The following is a 23,237-nucleotide window of genomic DNA, read 5'->3' on the forward strand; positions in this document are numbered from 1 at the left end:
CTCTCTCCCTCAATCTTCTCTCACTCTATATCCCTTTTCTCTCTCTTTTTCCCCTCTTTTCTCCAAAATAAGAGAGAGAAAGAGGGAGAGAAAAAGAGAAAAAAAGAGGAAAGAAGGAGAGATAGAAAAAAGAGAGAGAGGAGGAGGATGAGGAGAGAGAGAAAGAGAGAGAAGGGAGGGGAAGAAAGAGCGCAAGAGAGAGAGATAGAGAGGAAGAGAGAGAGGGAGAGAAAGTGAGAGAGATAGAGAGAAAGATCGGAAGAGAGATAGAGGAGGGGAAGAGGGAAGGAGAGAGGGAGAGAGAGAGAGAGAGAGAGATAGAGAGGAAGAGGGATAGGGGAGAGAGTGAGAGAAAGGGATAGAGGGAGAAAAAGGAGAGAGAAAGAAAGGGGAGGAAGAGAAAGAGGGGCAGGGGAGAGAGAGAGAAAGATAAGAAGAGAGAGGGGGAGAGAGAGAAAAGGAAAGGGGGGACAGAGAGGAAGACAAAGAGCGGGAAAGGGGAGAAAGAGGGGGGAGAGAGAGAAGAGGAAGAGAGAGAGGGGAAGGAGAGAGAGAAAGGGAGAGAAGGAGAGAGAGAGAGAGAGAGAGAGGGAGAGAAAGGAGGGAGAGAGAGGGAAAGAAGACGAGAAAGTGAAGAAGAGGGGAAGAAAAGAGAAAAAGGGAGAGAAGGGAGGGAGAGAGAGAGAGAGAGAGAGGGAGAGGGAGAGGGAGAAAGGAGAGAGAGAGGGTAAGAAAGAGAATGTAAAATATAATTTTATATATGTTAAGAGAGAGAGAGAGAGAGAGAGAGAGAAGGAGAGAAAGAGAGAGAGGAGCGGGAGAGGAAAGGAGAAGAGGGATAGGGGAGAGAGAGAATGAGAGAAAGGGATAGAGTGGGAGAGAGAGAGAGAGAGGGAGAGGGGAGGGGGAGAGAGAGAGGGAGAGAGGAGGGGGAGAGAGAGAGAGAGAAAGAGAAAAGGAAAAGAGAGAGAGAAAGGAAAGAGAGAGAGAGAAAGAGAGAGAGGGGGGGGAGAGAAAATGTAAAAATTAATTTTATATATGTTAAAAGTTAAAACTAGTTTTAGCTTATAAGCTAGTTTAAACTGGTTTTTTCTATTAAAACTGGTTTTATTTTTATGAACTGGTTTAAACTGGTGCACTGTATTGTAAACTGATTTAAAACCAATTTCCGTACAAGTAACAAACAAGGACAAAATCAATATTTTTTCGTACAGAAATAACAGAAAACACTAATCTCTGTTGCTCATACTCCAAAAGCCTTTTTCTAATAACTTGTTACAACAAAAGAACTAAAAGTGAGAATAGTAGATAGAACTCCAAGCAAACCTCCTCTCGAATTCACAAACATTACAAGTTAGCACATAGAGGATTCCTGAATAAAAACCTTTTAATTCATAAATTACATTTTCACCGTCTATTACACCCACAAAACCCACTCCCCTTTTACCATCAATTATAATGGCATAAGAATTTGTAAAAATAACAGCCACCATTTATCATAGACATCCTTTCATATATCACCTCAACATTATTATATTACAATCTTTTTCACTTGTATTTATTATTTTTATTAATATTTTTCTCTCAAGTTTTTAGTCTTTTAAACTTTTATTTTATTTTTCTTCTTCCGGCATATATATTATTAACTGATATTAAGGACTAATTCTCTTTTTATATTATAATTCTTCATAATAACTATCAGTTTTTTTTTTTTTGTTATTATTTAACTTAGTCTCAAATTCTTCTCTTTAACATGACTGCTATTTTTAAAGTACAACAAATTGAGTTTGGGGACTCTTACTACTACTATTACTACTAAAATTTTGATTTATAGCTCGAAAGCTCAACTTGTCCTGTTAAAAAATGCCACAGGTCAAACTTGGAGACCGTAATCTGGCAGCTATAAATCTGGTCTAATTATATCTATAAATTAAAATTCAAATACAATAACAAACATAACTATCTTTAATTAGAGAGAATCTTAGTCTCAACAGCCCACTTAAAAACAGGCTAAGGTTGGTGACGCCTTTCCATCTGTTGAAGCCGGCGTATACCTCTTCCACTTACTTCAGACAAAGGAAAACCCAATCCCTGAATAGGACGAGTTATACCTCAAGCCCAGCTTACTATGCGAAAACAGGTATTAATAAAAATATATATGAAAACAACCAACTTGGGTTGGTTGAGTGGTCAGCTCACTCGTCCGCTTAAGCAAGTGTTGGGGGTTCGAATCTCGCCTTGTGCATGCAGTAACCCATTGGCCAGCGGCAGACTCTTAAATGGAGTTCCATCCGCGACAGATTAGTCCTTGGCCTGTCGGGTTGGGGGATACCGTGGGCAACCGAAAAAAATATATATATATGAAAACATGTTTTAAAAAAGACCAAATTAATCATACATTACAATTTTTTATAAATAAATACCCACATTGATCACAATGAATGATATCAACTGAAGAAAGATTTATAAAAGGGTTTTGAATTATCCGTATATAGATATTGGATGAAGATTTAAACTTTTTGGGTGATATGCGAATCGATTAATTAGTCAGTGGTAGATATGTACCGCAATGAAACATGTTTTAAAATATTTGAAGAGCAAAACCTCGTGTAATGCAAGGAGATTAGAACTTCGGCTCCACCACCAATCAATTAGTGTTTCTCCACAATGATTTAGCTAGATAAGGCCGGGTAAAGTGGTATCTGGTAAACTTATGATTAAACAAATGAAAATGATGAATTCATTCATCTAGAGACCAGAGATTTGATTTCATCTGAATCATGTGTGTATGAGCCGACATCTATCTAAGTTATACAACTAAGCATGCACAGGGAAAGGGAAAATATACTATGAAATTATTTATTTGCTTAAGAATTTAACCTAAATATGCGTAAGCCTGAGTAAATTAAAAAGGATTTGAATCCTCTAAAATTTGAATTTCACTTTAAAGAGTAAAGTGTGATCTCTCACCATTGATTTCATAGGTGGGACCAATAATAAATATAAAAGAGAAACTGTTCAAATGTAGAAGATCATACTTTACTCTCTAAAGTGAAATTTAAACTTTAGAGGATCCAAATCCAATTAGAAATGAATGATCGTGGAAATGGGTGTCTCAGTAGTCAATTCTAAAACTGAGCACGATAGTCTTCCAGCCTTGGCTGAGTAAACTGAGTAACAGAAACCTACCAAGGCTTGGCTTCCCACTTCAATCTTGTCACACTTTCTTAGAACTGCTAACTTTCATTGTTAGATTCTTTAAAACAAGTCGAAAATTTTATGAAAGTAATAGTTACTAAAATAAATTAAATGAAAGGTTAAAAATAGCTTATTCTTTTCGACATTTATGGAGGCCAAGTAAATCTTTTTCCCCTTTCTTTTTCAGTTGGTATCGGTTTTAGTTGAGCCAATTGTTGATGACTTTCCATGATCGCTTACAAAGTTGTTACTGAATTTTGATACATTAAAAATTAATTCAAAATTGCCACCTTGGTTTGGAATAGTGGCTACTGGCTGTATTGTCAGTCTAATCTCTACCATAGTGTTATAGTTTGCCGATAGCCGCGCCCACCTATTAGGTTATAAGCCCCAGTTACAGAATCTTATAACAATTTTCTTTACTAGCATATGAAGGGTTCCGAGAAACGGACTGAGAAATACAAAAAGGACCCAACTAAGTTCAGTAAACAAAACCAATCAATGACCAACGTTCATATCCTTAATTTTCAAAACACAAAAAGGGGGATTGAAATACATGTGTATGAGAATTGAATAATAATGATATATTATGACGTCAATTCAGCGGTGAAAGTTCATACAAACTACACATGTTAACCCTTCTTTTGAATTCACCAATCGATCTAATTATCAAATTGGTTGAGGCTGATACCTTTAGCCACCTCCAGACTTGAGTGTATTGCTCAGCCTGCATAAGAAGTCAAGGCCATTAATACAGTACAGAACAGCACAATAACATTTCATATTGCAGTTGCCTCTTTCCTTATGAATTAGTACAGACCTAAAACCCTGCAAATTTATTCAACTTACCAGTCCAGGCCCTCAAAAAGTCCTTCGCCTTTTATGGCAGAAGTTTTAAAAATAGACCATTGGCGATTTTTTATCTTGTGCAATTCCAGAGACTCTGTCACTGCAGCATCATCAAGGGCACCAGGAAGGTCCTGTATAGAGGAAAGAGATGGTGAAACATAAAAAAGGTACGCAAGAAAAATAAATTTTAAAGAACCAATATTATGCATAGAGCATATTCAATGTCAAAAATGTGCATACACATAAAAGTACTTAAAGTGAATATTGAATATATGCTTTTGCATTATGTCATTCAACAAAGATTTATAGTAATATTACCAGCTTGCTAACTTTAAATATTTTATTTCCTAGTCCTCCTTGTTATGAGAATCCAACAAATATAGATAAAATTTTCACCTGTTTGTTTGCAAAAATGAGAACAACTGCACCCTTTAGCTCTTCTTCCTGACAAAAAGGGTTCAGATAAAATAATTAGTATGGAGTATTTTTATAAAAATTAAGTTACAACCATAGGCAGCACCACTGTTATTACTAAAGCTTTACCTTCATTCAGGTCATGTGACAACTAAACTATATTATTATTAGAAGTATAACTCATCACCACCGCTCAGCGGCTTGTTATAGGTATAAGAGAATTTTAAGAATCATTCATACCAAGTTCTTTGATCAGCATTGATGCAAAATGCAAATGAGGAACAACATACCTCCAGAATAGCATGGAACTCTTCCTTAGCTATCACAAGCCTATCGGTATCACTTGAATCAACAACATAGATTATTGCTTGAGTATTTGGAAAGTAACACCTCCAATATGGCCTAGAAAGAAAACCACGGCAATACACCATAAGCAAAAAGATTGGTAAAAGCAATGGAGACTAGACATAAAAGAGAGTTATATTCAGTAGCCATTATACCTTTCTTTGTCTATGAGAAGCAAGGCAAACAACAAATGCGAACATTTTGGGCATTGAAATGCCTTAAATTAAAATGAAGTAGTTTTATGCTGCACATGCTTATCACATGCAGTTTTTTGGAATAACATGGAGGGGAATAAGCATAGGATGGTTATAGGATGCTCAGCAAGGAAAAAAATAAATAGTACAAGCAAAGGCAAATGACACAGTTCAAAATTTTCAAACCACTGGATTTTAAGTTGAAACTGAATCTAGCCCAAAAAATAAATTAAAATAACAGAAGTTTATCTCTGCATCCACAAAACATGGCTAGTTGATGTTTAGTCTTAGTAATATGTTTCTTCCCACAAGGTGCTACCAGTGCCACCATAATTTCAAACTCATAGGATTAGTCAGTGATATCAAAACTTCTGTATAGTTTGTGATCATATATATAATCAACAAACACATTGTAACCAACAACATTGTCCAGTTGTCTTTATGTATGTTTTTCTTTGCTAAATATTAATTCAATTAAATTCCAGATATATATATCATTCTAAACAGAAAAATTGATTATCCAAATAAGGATTGGTACCTTTATATACTAAATGTAGAGGGAATTTTCGTTATAGTCATACACACAAGTCAAAGAGTTTAGTAGCCACGTCAAGTCTAGAGGCCAAAATATGTAGTACAAAACAAATTGTTAAGTCCAAATCCTTTAGCATCCTAAATAACTATTGTAGTACATATTCACATTAAATAAGAATGAATAAAACAAATGCAAATTGGTGCAGCATTCCAAAACATACAAAAAGCCACCCTAATATTAATTTAGTAAGGATTAATATCATACATCTTCTTTATCAGTTAGAAAGAAGCAAAAATGAAATAAAATGGCTTACCTGATACTGGTTTGCCCACCTGTATAAGAAGAGTTTTGGTATCAGTATTAGAAATAAGAAAAAAGTCATCGTTGTTTGCTACATATGAAGTCTCATGTAAACAATGAAAAAATTTGAATGATTGAAAGCAATGACTATATTGAAGTATCAATATATCTCCAAGTAAAGGTAGTTATTTTCTTCAAAACATAGAAAGTGAGAATGCATAATCAAAAACAGCATTTGAGGATTGAATATGAAGAGATCATGATCATGTTATTCTCAAGGTTTTCATTGCTCTTTAATCTTTACCCAAACTCCATCAAATTTCAAAAATACCAAATTACCAATTTATACAGAATAAAGATATTTATATTCAAAAGAAGACTAAGCTATGGCATCTCATTTTGTTAAGGCAGTGCATTATAACTAGCAGTAGGAATGTATTTAGCATGAGATAGAGGAATTTCACATTGTTTGTATACAGCCAACCAGGGATGAATCCCCCCGCACACATTCAGAAACACAGACACAAAATTTAACAGTGTATGTCATCAAAACCATGGTTTTATTCACCAGTCTTAAGTTGACTATGTCACCAATACTAAGTAATTTCTGATCACGGGATGCCAAGTTTCTAAACTGGCATACATTTATAATAATCTCTTAATCGGTTCCAAACCAGTACAACAAATGCGCAAAAAACATTTGCATTGAATCAAGATGAGTAAAATTGTTACCTAAATCCCAAACTTGAAATTTAATGTTGTTATATTGCACGGTTTCAACATTAAACCCGATTGCTGCATCAAATTGTCAAATCAAAAAATAAATCCGTCAGTCATGACACAGAAGCTCGTATAAGCAAAGCACAAGCAGCATGCACACACGAAGATAAACAATATCCGTAAAATGAAAGGAAATAAATCTAAATGAGCTGAGGCAAATGAATCTAAAACGAGATCGAGTACTAACTTGGAATCGTTGAGACAACTTCACCCATCTGAAGCCGATCTGAGAGGAAATGTACGAGAATAACCAACAAATTAACAACGAAACAGAAGGAGTAGTAAAATTCGAAGAGAGAGAGAGAGAGAGAGAGAGAGAGAGAGAGAGAGAGAGGCTGAAAGGAAGAAGTGCATACAGAGGATGGTAGTTTTTCCGGCATTGTCGAGGCCGAGAACGAGGATTCGAGCTTCCTTGTTACCGAAGAGGGACGAAAACAATTTCGTGAACACTAATCCCATCTTCCGATTCGGCAGAAGCGATGGGAACCGTGGAGTCACAGGAAATCAGAGCATGAAACGATTCACGAATGGCTCTGCGCACAAAACGGCGACGCGTATCGGGGATCAGATCTCTAGTACGGAGGTGCGCGCGAAAAATTGTGGAAAACGAGGAGAGCAAGAGAAGTGAACGTCAGTGTGAATCTGCATCCATAATTTCGTGACTCAGCACTCAGCAGAGAAGGTGAGACGGTCTCTGTATACTGTAAGGGAGAAAACGAATCACAAAAACAAAATCGCGTATTTTGCAAGGTACTGTGGGTTTTCTTGTTTTTGGTCGTGAAGGTACTGTGGGTTTGGGACTCCACTTTCCCAATTGGGCCTGACCTCAATTTCGTTGGGCTTTTCCCTCTACTCGATTTTCAGCTATGTTTGCCGTACGTGTCCATAAGCTAATTTGATATTTAACTGGTTGAGTTAATAGTCGAAATCGTCTCTAAAAGATACTTTGATCACTATTTTCGTCTCGAAAGATAAAGTTAATCAAAATCGCCTTCGAAAGATGACGGACATGATCACGTTCGTCCTTTCGTCATCTCCTACGCTGAGGTGGCTAACGTTGGGTAACGTGTTCCGTTAACTGCCAGTGTAACAGACACCTAAGTATACGCTGTTGTTGCTGACAAGGTAAGTATGTTAAAACAGTTTAAATCAGTCCCTTGGTTGATGAACCCTAATCCTAAATTCGATGAGAAATAAATCGTGGTCAACACTCAGAGGGCCATATAGTTGGATAGAACTTTGAATTGTTGGGTCGCCGGAAGGATGGAGACAGGAAATAGAGGTTTTAGTGGTGGTGTGTCGTTTCCATCGCATGACAGTAATGGTTCCGGCGCTTCAATGCGAATGAGGAGGAAGACTCATGAGGAATCATGTTTTTGCGGGTTGAAGGCTGTAATAACAAATTTGGGACAGCAAAAAACCCAGATAGATTATTCCATGCATGTCCAAAGTACCAGGTGAGTGGTGTTGAACAAGTTAAAGGTTTTTCTTCTTGTTCTGTGATATTGGGTGTTTTTCATTTGTTTTCTTTTCTGATTTTTCAATTTGTAGAAGGACAGTCACTACAATTACTTTAAGTGGGTTGATGATGATGACTATTAAGGAGTGGTTGAAAGTGGTACAAAGAAGGATTATTAGTTGTAATTAATGTGATCATTTGTTGTTTAATATGTACTTCTAAGTAAACACAATTCTATTAAAATGTAATGGTATATTGAGTTGGATGACTTGAATGAGAATAGATGTTTGAGTAGTGTTGTTTAAGATTAAGTTCAAACTCTCCATTTCTAGCATTGTGAAATATTGCAAATTAATCACTGTCACCATTGTTATAAGATTAAGTCATAAACAGACTAAGTAATCAAAGTAAGTAGTCATAACATTGTATTACCATTAAAGGCTAATTGTCACATTGTCTTAAGGATAAGTACCACAGCAAATTCATAAGGTATCCAATTCTAAAAAGAAGACTACACCAAAAGAGAAGGGCACATGTAACTTTCAGATTACAGATAACCACAATATTTAATATGGTACTTCATTTGCTCTATACAAAAAACCTAAAGCAGCCCCATACAAAAGAAAAGTCAAGCAGAACACATTGCTTTCTAATCAAAGTGTTTTATCATTCTTTCTTGGGTGCTTGAAGCCTAGAGTAGGCACAAAAGTCATAAAGTTGGCTAGCTTCTTAGCAGTTGCAGAACTTGTCCATTTGATAGTCTCAACAGAGATAGCCACTGGTGCAGCTACAGTGGGTTTAGGGGAGGATCTGGCTCTTGCTTTCCCTTTAATCACCTGTAATTTAGGTGGCCTAGCTACCATTTGATCCTACATAAGCCAATACCAAATGCACTTGTTAGCTGATAAAATAAAAGTGATATTTTTTACAATTGAGTAGTGATTATACAACATGTTGTGTATCTTGAGTTAATGGAATGCTTTCAGATTGGCTTATGTCAATCTCTGTAAGAGGTTAGATGGGTGATGGAAGTGCAGACAATGGTGCTATTGCTTCTGGAGCATTATCATGTTCAACAGGGATAGCATTGACTTCAGGGTCAGCACCATTTGCAACAGGAGCAACAACTGCCAGTTGCAGCTGCATCTGCCTGGCATGTTCCTTAGCATCCACAACCTTCTTTTTTGTACATCCTCTTTTGTTGTGGCCAATCTCACCACAATACATGCATCTAGTAGCCGCTTACAAAGAACACATCAAGTGTGTCTCCATCAACACCCATCAAGACTTCCGTATTGTCAGGTTCATATATCATGTCTCCATCAACAGACTTTTTAAACAATCCATCATGGTGAAACACAAATGTCATGGGAGGACCTTCCATCTATAAACAGAGACGAAAATACCATTAACAAAACACACTTGTATTAGCTAGCTAGCTATTCCCAATAATAGTCACACATCTTCAGCTTCTATAGTCAACACCGACAATTCTTTGCTGCCATTGTCTATACCGACAATCATAGTTTAGAGAACTATCATACTTCCCCATGAAAGTATACTCACTTCGAATTAGACCACTCCAAACATTTCGCCTTGGTACAGATCGAAACCTTGCTGAAAATTCATGGTGCAACTTCCAAATTGGCTTTTCCTGGAAGTTCTTCAGCTATCGACATAACTCCGCCACACACCTTGCATCTCAACGCCAACCAATGCCCGTGTGCAATTGTGGACCCGATTGCCACAACTTATCCTTATCCATGGCAGTGCGGCAATACCATGAGGATACTTCTTATCTTCTACGCCTTGTGCGAACCTGATTGTATCAACACATCCTTGACTTGTATTTGCCACAAGCCAAAATTGATTCTTCCATCAAATTTCTCTATTTCAAGCTTCACAGCACTTGAATATCCTGACATTGTTGTAACCGTATACTGGAATAGTATAACTCAACTGTAGACCGTGCACTAGGAAGGGTCCCCAGGAAAGAGGGGTGGATCACAATGGACACACTTAAATACCAGGTCTTTCCTTAGCTAGAACCTTTTCAAACTGCACTCTCACAGTGTCACACTGCCTTCCAGCAACAACAACAGCAACCAAAGATCAACCTCAAACCACAGGACAAAATTCTTTTCTGATGTGGAAGGTCAGACTAGGCTGCAACCACAGAGCATACTAAGAATAAATCCCACCGAACCGAAGCTCTGATACCACTTGTTGGGAATAAGACACCATTCCCCCTTGAGAAAACACCTTTGACAGAGAAATAAAATAGACACAATCACAACACAAGAATTTAACGTGGAAACTCCAATTACCGCAGAAAAAACCACAACCGTTGTCAAATGACAACCAGAGAATATCACTATGTGAAAATTGTTACAACACATAGACTTCTTTCTCTCTAACACCGGCACCCCAGTACACCCACACTCTCAAAGCAAATATTTAACTACACCTCACAACACTCTCTAATCAAAGAGTACAGAGGAAAAGAAAAATCAGATACAAGCTTAAAGTGTTTCTGACTGGTGCAAAAACAAATGGAGAACTTAGCCTCATATTTATAGCCTAGGCCACCCACTCCATTTGCTATCCTAAGTAATGTGGGACTAATTCAACCAAATCCTAACACTTTCAACTGGCACAACAAGAACGTCGACTTCAGCGCAAGGCGATGAAGAAACAATACATTTGATTTGATGATTTGTAAGAAGATGATTTGAAAGAACACTGTTCAATTTAGGTTAGAAGTTATCTGATGAACATTACGCGGATATCTGTGATGTATGACTCCTAATACTTTCTCTGACTCATTTGATGATTTGTAAGAAGATGATTTGAAAAAACACTGTTAAAAGTTATCTGATGAACATTACTCATAACGTGGATATCTGTGATGTATGACTCCTAATACTTTCTCTGACTCATTTGATGATTTGTAAGAAGATAATTTGAAAGAACACTGTTCAATTTAGGTTAGAAGTTATCTGATAAACATTACTCATAACGTGAATATCTGTAATGTATGACTCCTAATACTTTCTCTGACTCTTTTAATGGATATCTCTGATTTGATTTCATATATATGATATTGTCCTATTTTTACTTTTGACTATGCATCCACATGTAGCAAGTAGTGGACTAGTGGGTCCAAAAATGGAATACACGGTGAGAGAGACGATCTAACCATGTGCTTCAAAAGTCAAAACATTGACAAAAAATTTTGAAATCATAAACTATGGAACGATTTCACCTGACTAATAAAGTTTTCTTAGAAATATCTATTTCTCTATGATGTAATTATTCAAATACTTTCCTTTTGGTTGTAAGATTAGTGTTGAATAAATAAATGATAAAATTCAGAGTTGAAATGAAACTAAGAAATAAATACTTCATTATCCTCTTGTGAACAGACTGAAACATGCTACATTAACTCCAAGTTAACATGAGAAAAATCACATGAAAAGAAAGCAGTTGTAACATATTATGAATTTATTTGCATTTGCGAGCCAATTGTAATTCTAAACTACTAAGCAAAACAGCAGCCACACAATAAAAATGGCAGATGCTATTTCTACATGGCAGATGCTATTTCTACATGGCAGATTGGAAGATAAGCTCCGCTAGCTCCTGCAACATATATAGCGGCACAAAGTAAGTCGATGATTAGAATATAACGTGACAGAATTAAAAAAAGTTACCAAGTATGGAACAATTTATTAAACAAGCATAAATTAGTGAATTACCTGTTTGGCAGAAGCTACTTTAGGCTCATCCATTTCTTTGACTTTCTTCTCAAGTAATTCAAAGTCAGCTTCACCATTCTAAGGCAGCACAATTCCCAATCAAACAATTAACCCCAAAAAAAAAAAAAAGAAGCATTAAAAAGAGAGGAAGATTTTTTTTTAAAGAAAAATGTACCTCTATCTGAGCACCCAGGTTAGTGTCAAAACTCTGGTATCGCTTTCTAACAAGCTCAGCAAGGGAACCATCCTTTGGTCCAGTATAATATAATGGGAATTAAAAAGAAAAAATTAGTATGATTTATGAATGAAGCTTTGACATGGAGTCTCTAGATCTAAATTATAAAAATATTTATCAATACCTCAATTAACTTAGCAGCATTCTTGAGGCCACGAGCCATTGTGTCCATTCCAACAATGTGAGCTATGAACAAGTCTTCAACATCTATGCTTTCTCTCCGCCTAAATTGGAACCATAAGTATCAAAATGCGTGCTAATTAAGTAAAGAGGAGTGTTATGAGTCAATAAATTTTGTGATTTATAGCCATCAATTATTTATCATTAGATGTGAGATTATATCTAATGGTATAAAATTACTCACTTTTCTTTTGTTAGTTAAGTTCTGGTCAAATTTTAATAAAAGTGTTGGGCCTAAACTTTCTCTTAAGGAAAACAATAAGAACATAAAGATAGTGCAGGACTTACAATTTAGCATCGAAGTTGAATCCACCTGGTGCAATTCCTCCCTGGAAAAGACAATATGAACCCTGTTAAGTGACAATGCATGCTTAGTAAATGGTGTCTTTGTATCTTTGTATTTCATGCTCATACGTTTTTGATGACGCTGAGCATAATCATGGTTGCCTCTGGAATATCAATGAGAAATTGATCTGTGTCCCAACCTGCAGAAATGAGAACAACTTCATGTTACTAACTTGTGACTTGTTAACATGAAAGTCTTGTTAAATTTACAGAAATTTGTAGAAGAATTAACAGGATTGCTTAGTTATTCGTACCAACTTGAGGGTCGCCAGTGTTTGCATCAATATTACCCAGCATCCCATTGATCCTTGCAGTTTCAATCTCATGATGACAACTGCATCATGAAGAACAAGTTAAGACCCGTTTCATGCATAACTACAAAATTTTGAGAAAAGAAAAATGGATCAAGGACCATAGATTCACCTGTGGCCAGAAAGTGTGGCATGGTTGCACTCTATGTTGAGTTTGAATTCCTCTGCAGAGAGAAGTTCAGTCAAAGAAATCAGAGAAACAACTGAAAAAGTAAATCTAATATGTTTTGAAGTAAAATTATAAGTTATATTTAAATGTATCTATGCACTATCAGATTAGTATACAATGAATGTTGGTTTAAAATTTTATATAATACCAGAGTCTATCCTATTATGGCTGTTAATGAGTGATATTTGGGTGACTATAGAAAAAAAAATATTACCAGTAAGTCCATATTTTCGTAAGAAATTAGCTGTGGTTGCTGCATCCCAATCATACCTGCAGGTATATATATATAAGTTTGAAACATAATAGGATGCATAAAATTAGTGATAGAATAGGAAACTAAAAAGCTTACTGGTGTTTAGTAGGTTCTTGTGGCTTGGGTTCAATCAATAGTGTCCCTTAAATCACATAATCAAAGAACCATTTGACTAGTTAGTTAGAGTAGTTGTAGTATGGTATACTATTTCATAGTTTGTGACTGTAGAGAATGTTACCATTAAATCCAATCTTTTTTTTGTGTCTAACAGCAGCATGAAGAAATGTACCCTGTATTAAAAGGAAGAAAACAAGCAGTATTTATTACAAGTTATTAGTAGAATTATTAGTAGAACTATTCGGATTGCTTAGTGTAGAATGCTTCACTTACTAAATGATTAAGCTCTCGTTCCATATCTGTGTTCAAAAGAGACTGGTAACCTTCACGACCACCCCAGAAAACATAATTTTCTCCTCCCAAATAATGTGTCACCTGCAAATTATATCAGCTAAATGGATTTTTCTTCTACTACTGCTATATTCAGTTCATACACACAAATGTACCTCCATGGCTTTCTTCACTTGAGCAGCAGCATATGCATACACTTGTAATTCAGAACTATGAAAACAACTCAATTTGTTAGCCATCAACTCAGCATATATAATTGGAATAAACTAAAGACCATATATATAAGATATATACCTAGTAGCACCACCATGCATATAGCGAGAATGCATGAATAATTGAGCCGTTCCCCATAAAACTTTCTTGTTGCTCTACATGATTAAATAAAATAGAAAACAAAAAATTATGAAATGAATCCATACTTAATATATGACATAAGCTAAAAGAAAAGGATGCTTCATGTGAAATTACCTTAGATTGAAGGTCTTTAGCAAGAGCCACCACTTCATCCAAGTTTTCATTAGCTTCCTATAACAAACTCAACAAGTACAATATTAATCAGAAGCAGAGAACTATTAATCAATAACAAATTTAAAAGATTGAGTGATCACCTCTAAAGTTTGTCCATCAGGGGCTATATCCCTGTCATGGAAGCACCAAAAATCAACCCCAAGTTTGTCTATGAACTCAAAGTTTGCTCTCACTGTGTATATTAAGTAAGAGAAATTATTACACATGACACAAACATATAGATACCATAATAAGATGAATGGTATTATCAAACATACTTCTTCTTTTGGCCATTTTTAATGAATTGGTGCCATCTTCCCAAGGCCAATTTTTGGTTGGTGCACCAAATGGATCACCTCCTGTTCCTCGAAATGTATGCCAAAATGCAACACTAAATCTAAACCAGTCCTGCAGTTATAATAGAATACAACATATGATAATAATGAATACTAATTATTTACAACAACTTTATAATATAAATGAAAACCAACCTTCATTTTCTTCCCAAGGACTTCCTCCTCTGCATTATACCATTTAAATGCAAGTGGATTCTTACTAGAACGCCCCTGATGAAAATTTAATATAATCATAAGCAACTAGAACACGTCAAATTATATATACTAAAAAAAAAAAGAAGAGAATACCTCATATTTAATTTTGGGAATGCCAGTGAAAAACTCCCCTTCCCATCCATCTGAATCACAGGTTTTACTAGCTTGCTGCTTGCATTCTCATCAATCACGTATATATCCATGTCAATATTAATATTAATTTCATGATAAATAAATAAGAAAATATATAAATGGAGGAACTACATCCATACCACTGCATAACAAAAGGCTTTCAAACAAACAAGCAGCAACAATATTTTCAAAGCCTTCATCTTCATGGATTTTAAAGCTAAGCAAATAAATGAATTGTTACAGATTAGGGTTACGACGATCAACCAAATAAATGTCATTAAATTTTAGACCGTACCATACATACCTACAATGCTAAATTATCATGAACAACGTAACTAATCATGATTTAACATATATATAATAATAAGAAACAGTGAATGAATGCTATGATCGAAGAGTGTAGAAGATTGACATTACAGGTAAAACTTGCTCAGCGATTCCAAAATAAACAAACAAATTAAAGAAGCCAGAATAGAGTGACACTCATAATAATAATAATAATAATATCAAGTGATTGACATTACACGTGTTGGATCAGATTCTTTGATAGTAATCTCAAGTATATGTGGCCAGGGGTGTAACAATCTCAGGTGGGATTATATCATGGAACAAAGTCTTTTTTGCATTTTAATCGATTTGAATTGCCTGGAATATCGGAAAAGAAAAAATAGCAACAGAAAGCACCAAAATAGTATAACACATATGAGTCCCGCTACGGAGACAATGGTTTATTTGTACAATATGTACTATGAGTTACAGCTCTAATACCATGTCATGATACCACTCGTCTTAAAAGCTTCAACTGATGGAAAAATGTAACACTAATAGTTATATCTCTAATATTCCATTGTACACATTGTACAAATATTACATTGGTTCCTCATAGTCCTGCTAGGGAGCCAATGGAATATTTGTACAATGTGTACAATGGGATATATGAGTTACCAAATAAATATCACCCATAATATCCAGAATAACCATCCGAGTACTAGGGATAATACACCAAGGATCAAACTCTTGACCTTTCAGATCTAGAGCTCTGGTACCATGTCATGATACCACTCATCCCATAAGCTTACGCTGATGGTTATATCTCTAATACTCCCTACACCTCTATTGTTACAAATATTCCATTGCTCCATATACTTTTCCTAAACTAAATATATATTAAAAATTTAAAATATAAAATACACTTGTTTTACAAATAAGAAAGAAAATTTTACAAATTAGTAAACAATTAAATTAATAAATTTTTTATGTAATTATTTCTATAATATAAAATATATAATATCATAAATTTTATTCATATATAAATCTTAATATTTTTTTATTTAACTCTTATGTTATACTTACGTAAGATTATGAAATTTTAGTTAGTTTTATATTTTTAATTTATATAATTCTTAAATTTATATTAATATATATTTATATTTTTTGTATTTATTTATAATTTATATATTATTTTATTATAATTCAATTAAATCGTTGTTAAACTAGGTAAATCTCTAAATCAATAAAATAATAACTAAAACAATTCAATGATCAGTTTATTTTTCAGAATTTTGATTACTGCCAAATCTTCTTTTTCTTCTTTAAAGTGATGAAAGTTTCTAATGTGTAAAAGATTTTTTTTTTTTAATTTTTCTTTTAAATGGAAATTTTTGTAATTTATTACTTACGAAGGATTCTGAATTCAGTCATGGAAATGGATACCTTTAAGGCTTTAATTATCTTCCTGAGTCAACCGGTGCTAATTAAACGAAAAAGAAAGATTAGAAAGAGTGCCCCGACTTAGCAGGATGCCTGAGAAGTCACCACCAAGCGAACCTGTCAACAAAATCCGATCCAATTATTCAAGGGCTTAAATATGTGGCTATTAGAAGAAGTTGAGAAAGTTTATTAAGTTAATTATTAGTGGATGCAAAATTTTAGAACATTACATTTGCAAGACGCTCATGGAAAGCGACTAATAAAAGCAATTATGTTATAACAATATATCTACTTTAATTTGGTTAATGATGTTTTAAAAATAGGAAAACGTTAAGAGCCAATAAGAAATTAACTCAAATGTAAAGAGAAAAGAAAGCAATAGATACGAATTATCAAGTGAAGTAGTGAAGGGCTGAAGGCATATCCAATTGGACGATGTTAGTTAGGACTTACTAGGAGTAGTGCTCATCTATATAGCTAGGGTGATTTAGAAAGTATTGTAAGCTTCGATACGATACAGAATACGACATGACACTACACAACACGAAATACAGATATGTAAATTTTAATTTTTTATAAGATATATATATATATATATATATAATATAAAATATTTTTTTACGTTAATAAATGATAATATATATTATTTTTAAATTTATTTTAAAAATATAGAATAAAAATAAGGTTAGACACAATTAACACGTGATGGTATTTAAATGTGTTCAAAGTCTAAACGTATTATTAAGACACGGAAAACATGTGTAGGAGGAAATAAATTTTCTCAATTTCTTTTTTACTCAATTATTTGATAAAGTATAATCTCTTATACCTTACACTCTTTAAGTGGGACAAAAAAAAACCTACCAAAAGATATTAAATAGTGAGATATCATATTTTATCAAATAATTAAAAAAATTTGAGAAAATCTACTTCCGTGTGTTTGTTGGAGTGCTGTGTACAAAATGTTAAAGAGGAGTTTTAGAGGTCAGCAATTTTTATATTTTGTAACCATCAATTGGCTATTAATAGTATTTTTAATAGTGTGAGATTATATTTAATGGTAAGAGATCACTCACTTTTCTTTTGATAATTATGTGCTAGCTATAAAACACAAAAATTACTGCCGCTAGACTTTCTCTTGTAAGTTTATCACCCTGCGAACGAAGCAATATCTTAAAAAGTTCATCATGCATGGCACGCACATGCAAATTGTTTTTCTTCTAAGTCATGGTTTCAACGTTGTGTTTCAAGCTACCATCGCTACTTATTAGTATGTAATAATACCTCAAACTCGAGTAGTTGACCTAATAGTACAGTTTTACACTTAACATCAAATATGTCTATAAAAGATACATACTTTAAATTTAACACCAAAATAAATCTATACATTTTTGTATAAGGAAGAAAAAAGTTTTAATATATACCATGGCTTATTGCCTATTACATGCCTGAATCAGAATTAAACACACAACACCAATACCCCATGTCTTTGTTTATTTCATCTTTGGCAATATACGAATCATATAATCATTCCAACAGTGAAAGAAAACGGATACCGATCACATCAAACCCACAATAATTTCATTATTAATAGTGTCTAAGTTTTCCATGTGAAACACATTTGAGATATTGTTGGGGATAAAAGAAATATAATATATGAAAACATAACGTAGACATGCTCAAATTTATAAATATATTTCTTAAAATTTATTTATTAACTAATCAAATGGTAAGTATATATGTACAGAATATTTTTGTGTTTTGAATAAGACTTTTTTTCTAATTAATTTTGCAAATGCTAGCTTCCCTTCAAAAGCTATACACGTTCCTTAGTCTTAACCACTAGCCAACCAGCTACATCAAGCTAACTACCTTTCCTTCTGTGAAAGAGCACCACTCATAAATTTTGACTCTTTCATGACCTCTCAAAAGATGCTATAATTATATTTTAATTTTAAATCTTCATCTTTTTATGGCTAATTTTTTTGGATATGAGAAGTATGTGTGTGTTGTACATTATTGTGGAAGATGTGGGTGCTAGACATGGATGTGAGAACAACTTTTTCTGAAACAGATATGAAGAAATCAGACCATCCAATTTCTTTATAAAAAAAATTAAGTTTACTAATTGGACAGTCTGATTAATGTGAAAGAGGAAATTTAAATTTTGGTGAAGATAATCGGACCCTCCGATTTGTGTACTCAAAAATCGAACGGTCCGATTTTTGCTCCTAACACCACAGTTGCATAAAGCACCTATACACTCTATATTTGCGTCCTACACCATTTCCCCTTCCATATCTAAATTAAAAAGCGTCGTTTTATAGGGTCACATTGAGAAATTTGACAAGACCCACCAAAATGGATGTTAGCATAGGAAAGAAAAAACCATCCAAAATAAATTGGACTCAATCACCTCCCCAATTGAATTCAGAGTCAAAGAGAAAAAAATGTCATAGCATACAACTACTGCAGAGATCATCATAGTGAGGAATTGCATAACTTTGTATGAGGAAGAATAATGGGGTTTGAGAAACATATTGGTAAGTATAGGCTTGGAAGGACAATTGGAGAAGGAACATTCTCTAAGGTTAAGCTTGCTGTTAATGAAGACAATGGAGAGAAAGTTGCAATCAAAGTCATTGATAAGCATATGGTCATGGAAAACAATCTTAAGAACCAGGCAAACATTCACATTCATCATCCTTTATATTCTTTATCTTTTTCAGCAAGTACAACTTATCATTTTTCTCTTCTTTTATACTTTATTAATCAATACATGTGATGTATGTGACATGTTCCAGGTCAAAAGAGAGATTAGTACAATGAAACTTCTGCATCATCCCAATATTGTCAGAATTTTCGAGGTACTAATTAACTTCGTACTTGAATCAGAATCATTACTTTGAAGCTTAATGATGCATAGACTGTGTTCTCAATATTTGTTTGTGTTTTGAAATGAACTTGTTGATAAAACAGGTGATTGGGACAAAAACAAAAATATACATTGTGATGGAATATGTCTCAGGAGGACAAGTACTAGACAAGATGGTGAGAATCAACAACCTCTCCATATTGAACTATAATCTATATTTACTTATTCTTACTTTATAACACTTCAATTCTGATCATTGTTGTTGTGCAGTCCTATGAGAAGAAGCTGAATGAACATGTGGCAAGGAAACTATTCCAGCAGCTTATTGATGCCATGGACTATTGCCATAACAAAGGAGTCTATCACAGAGATCTCAAGGTATCCTTAGCTTTGTCTAATAATGTCTGTACATAAGGCTGTTATTGGTAACAATCTTAGGATAGATAAAATATTTTCATAGAAACTTGGGACAGAAACAAAACAGAAATGTTATATCTCTGTTAGTGTCTTTACTGTCCCAGTTTTTGGACGAAAAGAATTGGATTTTGTTCTAAAACAAACACATTTTTGTTTATTTCTATATTTATTTCATTCTCCAAACAAATTTATATCTCATAGTTTCTTTGTATTTTTATACCGAAATGATTACCAAGTGAACTTAAAGATGTCTGAGATCTAAATATCTTGAATCTCGGTGTGCCGACAGCCAGAAAACCTGTTGCTTGACAGCAAAGGAAACCTCAAAGTGTCTGACTTTGGATTAAGTGCACTCCAAAAGGTAAAAAAAAAAAGGTCTTAAAATCATAACTTCAGTTCAATTATAAGTGATTATGATTGATAGTCAAATTTTGTTTACATTAACAGCCTAATGATGTCTTAAACACACGGTGTGGCTCCCCATGTTATGTGGCACCTGAGGTATAAATGTAAAATATTTAAAGCTACATCTTCAACATAGAATTTAGTACTATTAAATATTTGATTCTATGACCCTTTTTACTTGTGATGTTGTAGTTGATACTGAGCAAGGGATATGATGGAGCTTCTGCTGATGTTTGGTCATGTGGGGTGATTCTTTTTGAATTACTTGCAGGCTTCTTACCATTTGATGATCACAATTTGATGAACTTATATGAGAAGGTATACTCAAAAGTGCAATAAATCTATACCATATCATAATTATGATAAAGAGTACACCTAATATGTGATTTGTAAAAAAGATATGCAGAGCAGCATACAAATGTCCACCATGGTTTACTCAAAGTCAAAAGAAACTAATTGCCAAAATATTTGTACCACGTCCTGGAAAGGTGGAAATTCTTCAAAGACTTTACACTATGTGTTGTTATGCTTATTAATTAAGTGTAATTAATTAATGGATAATAATTCTTCCACTTCCTCTCTTGTTTCATCCAGAGGATAACTATTCCAGATATTATTGAAGATGAGTGGTTTCAAACAGATTATGAACCTGCTTGTGTATCTGAATGTGATAAGAACATTAAGCTGGATGATTGTAATGTTGCATTTGATTCAGTTGAGGTAATAATTCCTTAAAAAACAGCAACTTCAAAAGAAATTAACATAGATAAACTCACTCTTATTAATGATAACAACCTGTGCCTGTAGGAGAAAATCAGAGAATCAAAGATACCAAAGTCCTCAAGTTTTATTAATGCATTTCAACTAATAGCCATGTCACAGGACCTTGATCTTTCTGGCCTTTTTGAAGAAGAACAGGCATGTCTACAAATCTAAAAGAGGATTAACTTACTATCTCTATGTTACATTCAATTATTACAGATGCTAATCTTTTCCAGTTTAATTTTAGGATCACAAGAAGCAGAAGACAAGGTTTGGATCCAAACACACAATCAATGAAACAACGGAAAAAATTGAAGCTGCTGCAACAGATATGAGGTTGTCAGTAGAGAAAATAAACAACTTTAAGGTATAATTTGATTATTAATTAAATGTGTGTATGTAAATATGTACTTTTTTTTTCTAGAGTTTGGTACACCATATGGAATTAATTTCAATCTTAATATATCAGATAAAATTACACCCGAAACAGATGATGAATAGATGTTCTAGATCATACTTTGACCTATCAGCCCAGTTGATTGAAGTTGCTCCAACTCATTGTGTTGTAGAGATATCAAGATCTGCAGGAGATCTAAGAACATATACCAAAGTAAGAAAAATATTACTATAAGATGAATATGAAAGTTGATTTCATCAATTAGGTTACTGATTTTGATTTTGGTTATCACTTATCAGTTCTGTGAAAGTCTATCAAGTCTGCTGGAACAAAAATCTGGTTTGACATCATCACAGGAGCAAGAAGAATCTAAGGATGTTGCTGATTCAACGCATTTATGATAACTTTCAATTATCTATTTCAGCAATGAAGGGTTAGAGGATATAAATCTGCTTTAAGATTGACTTTATTCATTCAATGAAGTTATAGAATAAGTCTGCCAGGCTAAAGGGTTTGGCAATCAAAGATTATATCAAAGTCCAAAAGAATATGTAACTGTGATTATGTGAATGTGGAAATGTCATATTCACATAAATATTAAGCATGTTTTTCAAACAATGTTCTTGCCATTAAACAAAGTTCCAAGTAGCAAAAGACAAGAGCAGAACATTAAGTACCAATCTTCACATCATTATTTATTTACTTCAACATTGGTAGTTGTTACCTCGTTATTACAGTAATGTAAGCATGCATGTGAACAACAGATACCACACTTGGTTGTTGTGACATGTGTAGATTTCATAGTTCTAGAACCTCCCATGGTGGGCACTCATGTCCCAGTATAGACAAGGGAAAACTCACGAGCACAACAGAGATCCATTACTCACGGGTGAACTATCAACCATTAACCAACCATTCAATATTATTCAATCATCCTTATTCCTTCACAAGCAGTGGCGGAACTTGAAACAAAATTTTGGGGGGCCAAATAAAAAATAATTGTCAAAATATTTTTTTATATAGACCTCATTTAAGATAAGCTCGTCTAATCTCATCTCTCTGGTTTGGGTGATACTGCCAAATTTAAATCCCTTTTTCAACATCTCGTTCCAAAAAATTAAAGTTAAAGTCATCAGATATAACTTTTTGAACTTTTGAAGGTTGTATCTCACTTTTTTCGTGATTCATTAAAGTAGAAGAATTATCTACATGTGTTGATATTGTAAAAGTTATATGTTCTCCTTCTTAAATATTAGCCTTCCTCTTCAAAAATGTATCAATTCTTTGATTTTTCATTATTATTTTATATAAAAATTTGAATATATATCCTGTAAAATATATAAAGAAGAAGTTAAAAGGACAAATATTAAAATTTATAATATTTATTGAATTTTTTTTATCAATTTATACAAATACAATAATATTAATACTTATTGAATATTCTATTATTTTTTATTATATAAAAAATTAAATTAAATAAATAGTAAAATATAAAATAATATTAAATTAAATAAATAAAAGATATCTAATTTTTTATATTTGAACCTAAAGATAGAGAGAGTGTTGTTTATTGAACTTATTAGATACTTTAAGTCATAGTAAAGTATTTAAGTCAATTGAACTATTTTTTATCTTTTGAAAAAGTACTACTAAATTTTTTATAAAAAGTTTGGAGGGGCCATGGCCACCCCTTGTCTGAACTAAGCTCCACCACTGTTCACAAGGGATTAGGGGTGTTATCGGTTCGG

At 33.8% G+C, this 23,237-nt stretch overlaps 3 protein-coding genes across 6 annotated transcripts; 1 reads left to right on the plus strand and 2 right to left on the minus strand.

The window, feature by feature from the left end:
* Positions 1-3,592: 3,592 nt before the first annotated feature.
* ARF3 (ADP-ribosylation factor 3) lies at positions 3,593-7,355 on the minus strand. The gene is made up of 8 exons (XM_016345367.3): positions 6,972-7,355; positions 6,803-6,841; positions 6,568-6,630; positions 5,849-5,867; positions 4,752-4,863; positions 4,444-4,491; positions 4,048-4,178; positions 3,593-3,925 (listed from the first exon to the last, which is right to left on the minus strand). The coding sequence occupies exons 1-8, from the start codon at positions 7,072-7,074 to the stop codon at positions 3,892-3,894; spliced, it is 549 nt and encodes a 182-aa protein (XP_016200853.1). The 5' UTR covers positions 7,075-7,355; the 3' UTR covers positions 3,593-3,891.
* A 4,137-nt stretch (positions 7,356-11,492) lies between these two features.
* On the minus strand, positions 11,493-15,560 carry LOC107620417 (xylose isomerase). 3 transcript variants are annotated; one of them, XM_016322582.3, is made up of 21 exons: positions 15,448-15,560; positions 15,064-15,140; positions 14,885-14,959; positions 14,732-14,806; positions 14,519-14,648; positions 14,342-14,433; positions 14,202-14,258; positions 14,028-14,101; positions 13,889-13,943; positions 13,716-13,817; positions 13,564-13,615; positions 13,422-13,467; positions 13,287-13,342; positions 13,016-13,067; positions 12,847-12,926; positions 12,662-12,732; positions 12,536-12,576; positions 12,192-12,291; positions 12,008-12,079; positions 11,833-11,910; positions 11,493-11,716 (listed from the first exon to the last, which is right to left on the minus strand). In XM_016322582.3, exons 2-21 carry the CDS (start codon positions 15,127-15,129, stop codon positions 11,681-11,683), a joined length of 1,410 nt encoding a protein of 469 aa, XP_016178068.1. In that variant the 5' UTR covers positions 15,130-15,140; positions 15,448-15,560; the 3' UTR covers positions 11,493-11,680. The 3 variants fall into 3 exon arrangements, with proteins under 3 accessions (XP_016178068.1, XP_020962336.1, XP_088356337.1); XM_021106677.2 differs by lacking the exon at positions 15,448-15,560 and adding an exon at positions 15,341-15,428; XM_088500211.1 differs by lacking the exon at positions 15,448-15,560 and having other exon boundaries at positions 15,064-15,327.
* A 3,460-nt stretch (positions 15,561-19,020) lies between these two features.
* On the plus strand, positions 19,021-22,191 carry CIPK21 (CBL-interacting protein kinase 21). 2 transcript variants are annotated; one of them, XM_016345374.3, is made up of 13 exons: positions 19,021-19,316; positions 19,438-19,500; positions 19,613-19,684; positions 19,779-19,886; positions 20,215-20,286; positions 20,373-20,426; positions 20,523-20,648; positions 20,729-20,818; positions 20,925-21,050; positions 21,138-21,248; positions 21,340-21,459; positions 21,562-21,702; positions 21,789-22,191. In XM_016345374.3, exons 1-13 carry the CDS (start codon positions 19,155-19,157, stop codon positions 21,888-21,890), a joined length of 1,347 nt encoding a protein of 448 aa, XP_016200860.1. In that variant the 5' UTR covers positions 19,021-19,154; the 3' UTR covers positions 21,891-22,191. The 2 variants fall into 2 exon arrangements, with proteins under 2 accessions (XP_016200860.1, XP_016200866.1); XM_016345380.3 differs by having other exon boundaries at positions 21,662-21,702; positions 21,789-21,929.
* Positions 22,192-23,237: the final 1,046 nt, after the last annotated feature.

Source organism: Arachis ipaensis, chromosome B1 (genome assembly GCF_059453495.1).
Source record: "Arachis ipaensis isolate K30076 ecotype BB chromosome B1, ASM5945349v1, whole genome shotgun sequence".
Taxonomy (NCBI): domain Eukaryota; kingdom Viridiplantae; phylum Streptophyta; class Magnoliopsida; order Fabales; family Fabaceae; genus Arachis; species Arachis ipaensis.

Bases quoted from the DNA above. Each gene is read 5' to 3' on its own strand.
- LOC107620417 (XM_088500211.1), bottom strand. From the start codon at position 15,201: ATGACATTTATTTGGTTGATCGTCGTAACCCTAATCTGTAACAATTCA. The intron at 13,944-14,027 runs GTATATATCTTA...TTGTTTTCATAG, and splicing joins ATGCATGGTGGTGCTACTAG to TTCTGAATTACAAGTGTATG. The intron at 11,911-12,007 runs GTACATTTTTCT...GTGCTGCCTTAG, and splicing joins ACCTGGGTGCTCAGATAGAG to AATGGTGAAGCTGACTTTGA.
- ARF3 (XM_016345367.3), bottom strand. From the start codon at position 7,074: ATGGGATTAGTGTTCACGAAATTGTTTTCGTCCCTCTTCGGTAACAAG. The intron at 6,631-6,802 runs GTTAGTACTCGA...AATTTGATGCAG, and splicing joins AGTTGTCTCAACGATTCCAA to CAATCGGGTTTAATGTTGAA. The intron at 4,492-4,751 runs GTATGTTGTTCC...CCTTTTTGTCAG, and splicing joins AGTTCCATGCTATTCTGGAG to GAAGAAGAGCTAAAGGGTGC.
- CIPK21 (XM_016345374.3), top strand. From the start codon at position 19,155: ATGGGGTTTGAGAAACATATTGGTAAGTATAGGCTTGGAAGGACAATT. The intron at 20,287-20,372 runs GTAAAAAAAAAA...TTACATTAACAG, and splicing joins GATTAAGTGCACTCCAAAAG to CCTAATGATGTCTTAAACAC. The intron at 21,051-21,137 runs GTAATAATTCCT...CTGTGCCTGTAG, and splicing joins TTGCATTTGATTCAGTTGAG to GAGAAAATCAGAGAATCAAA.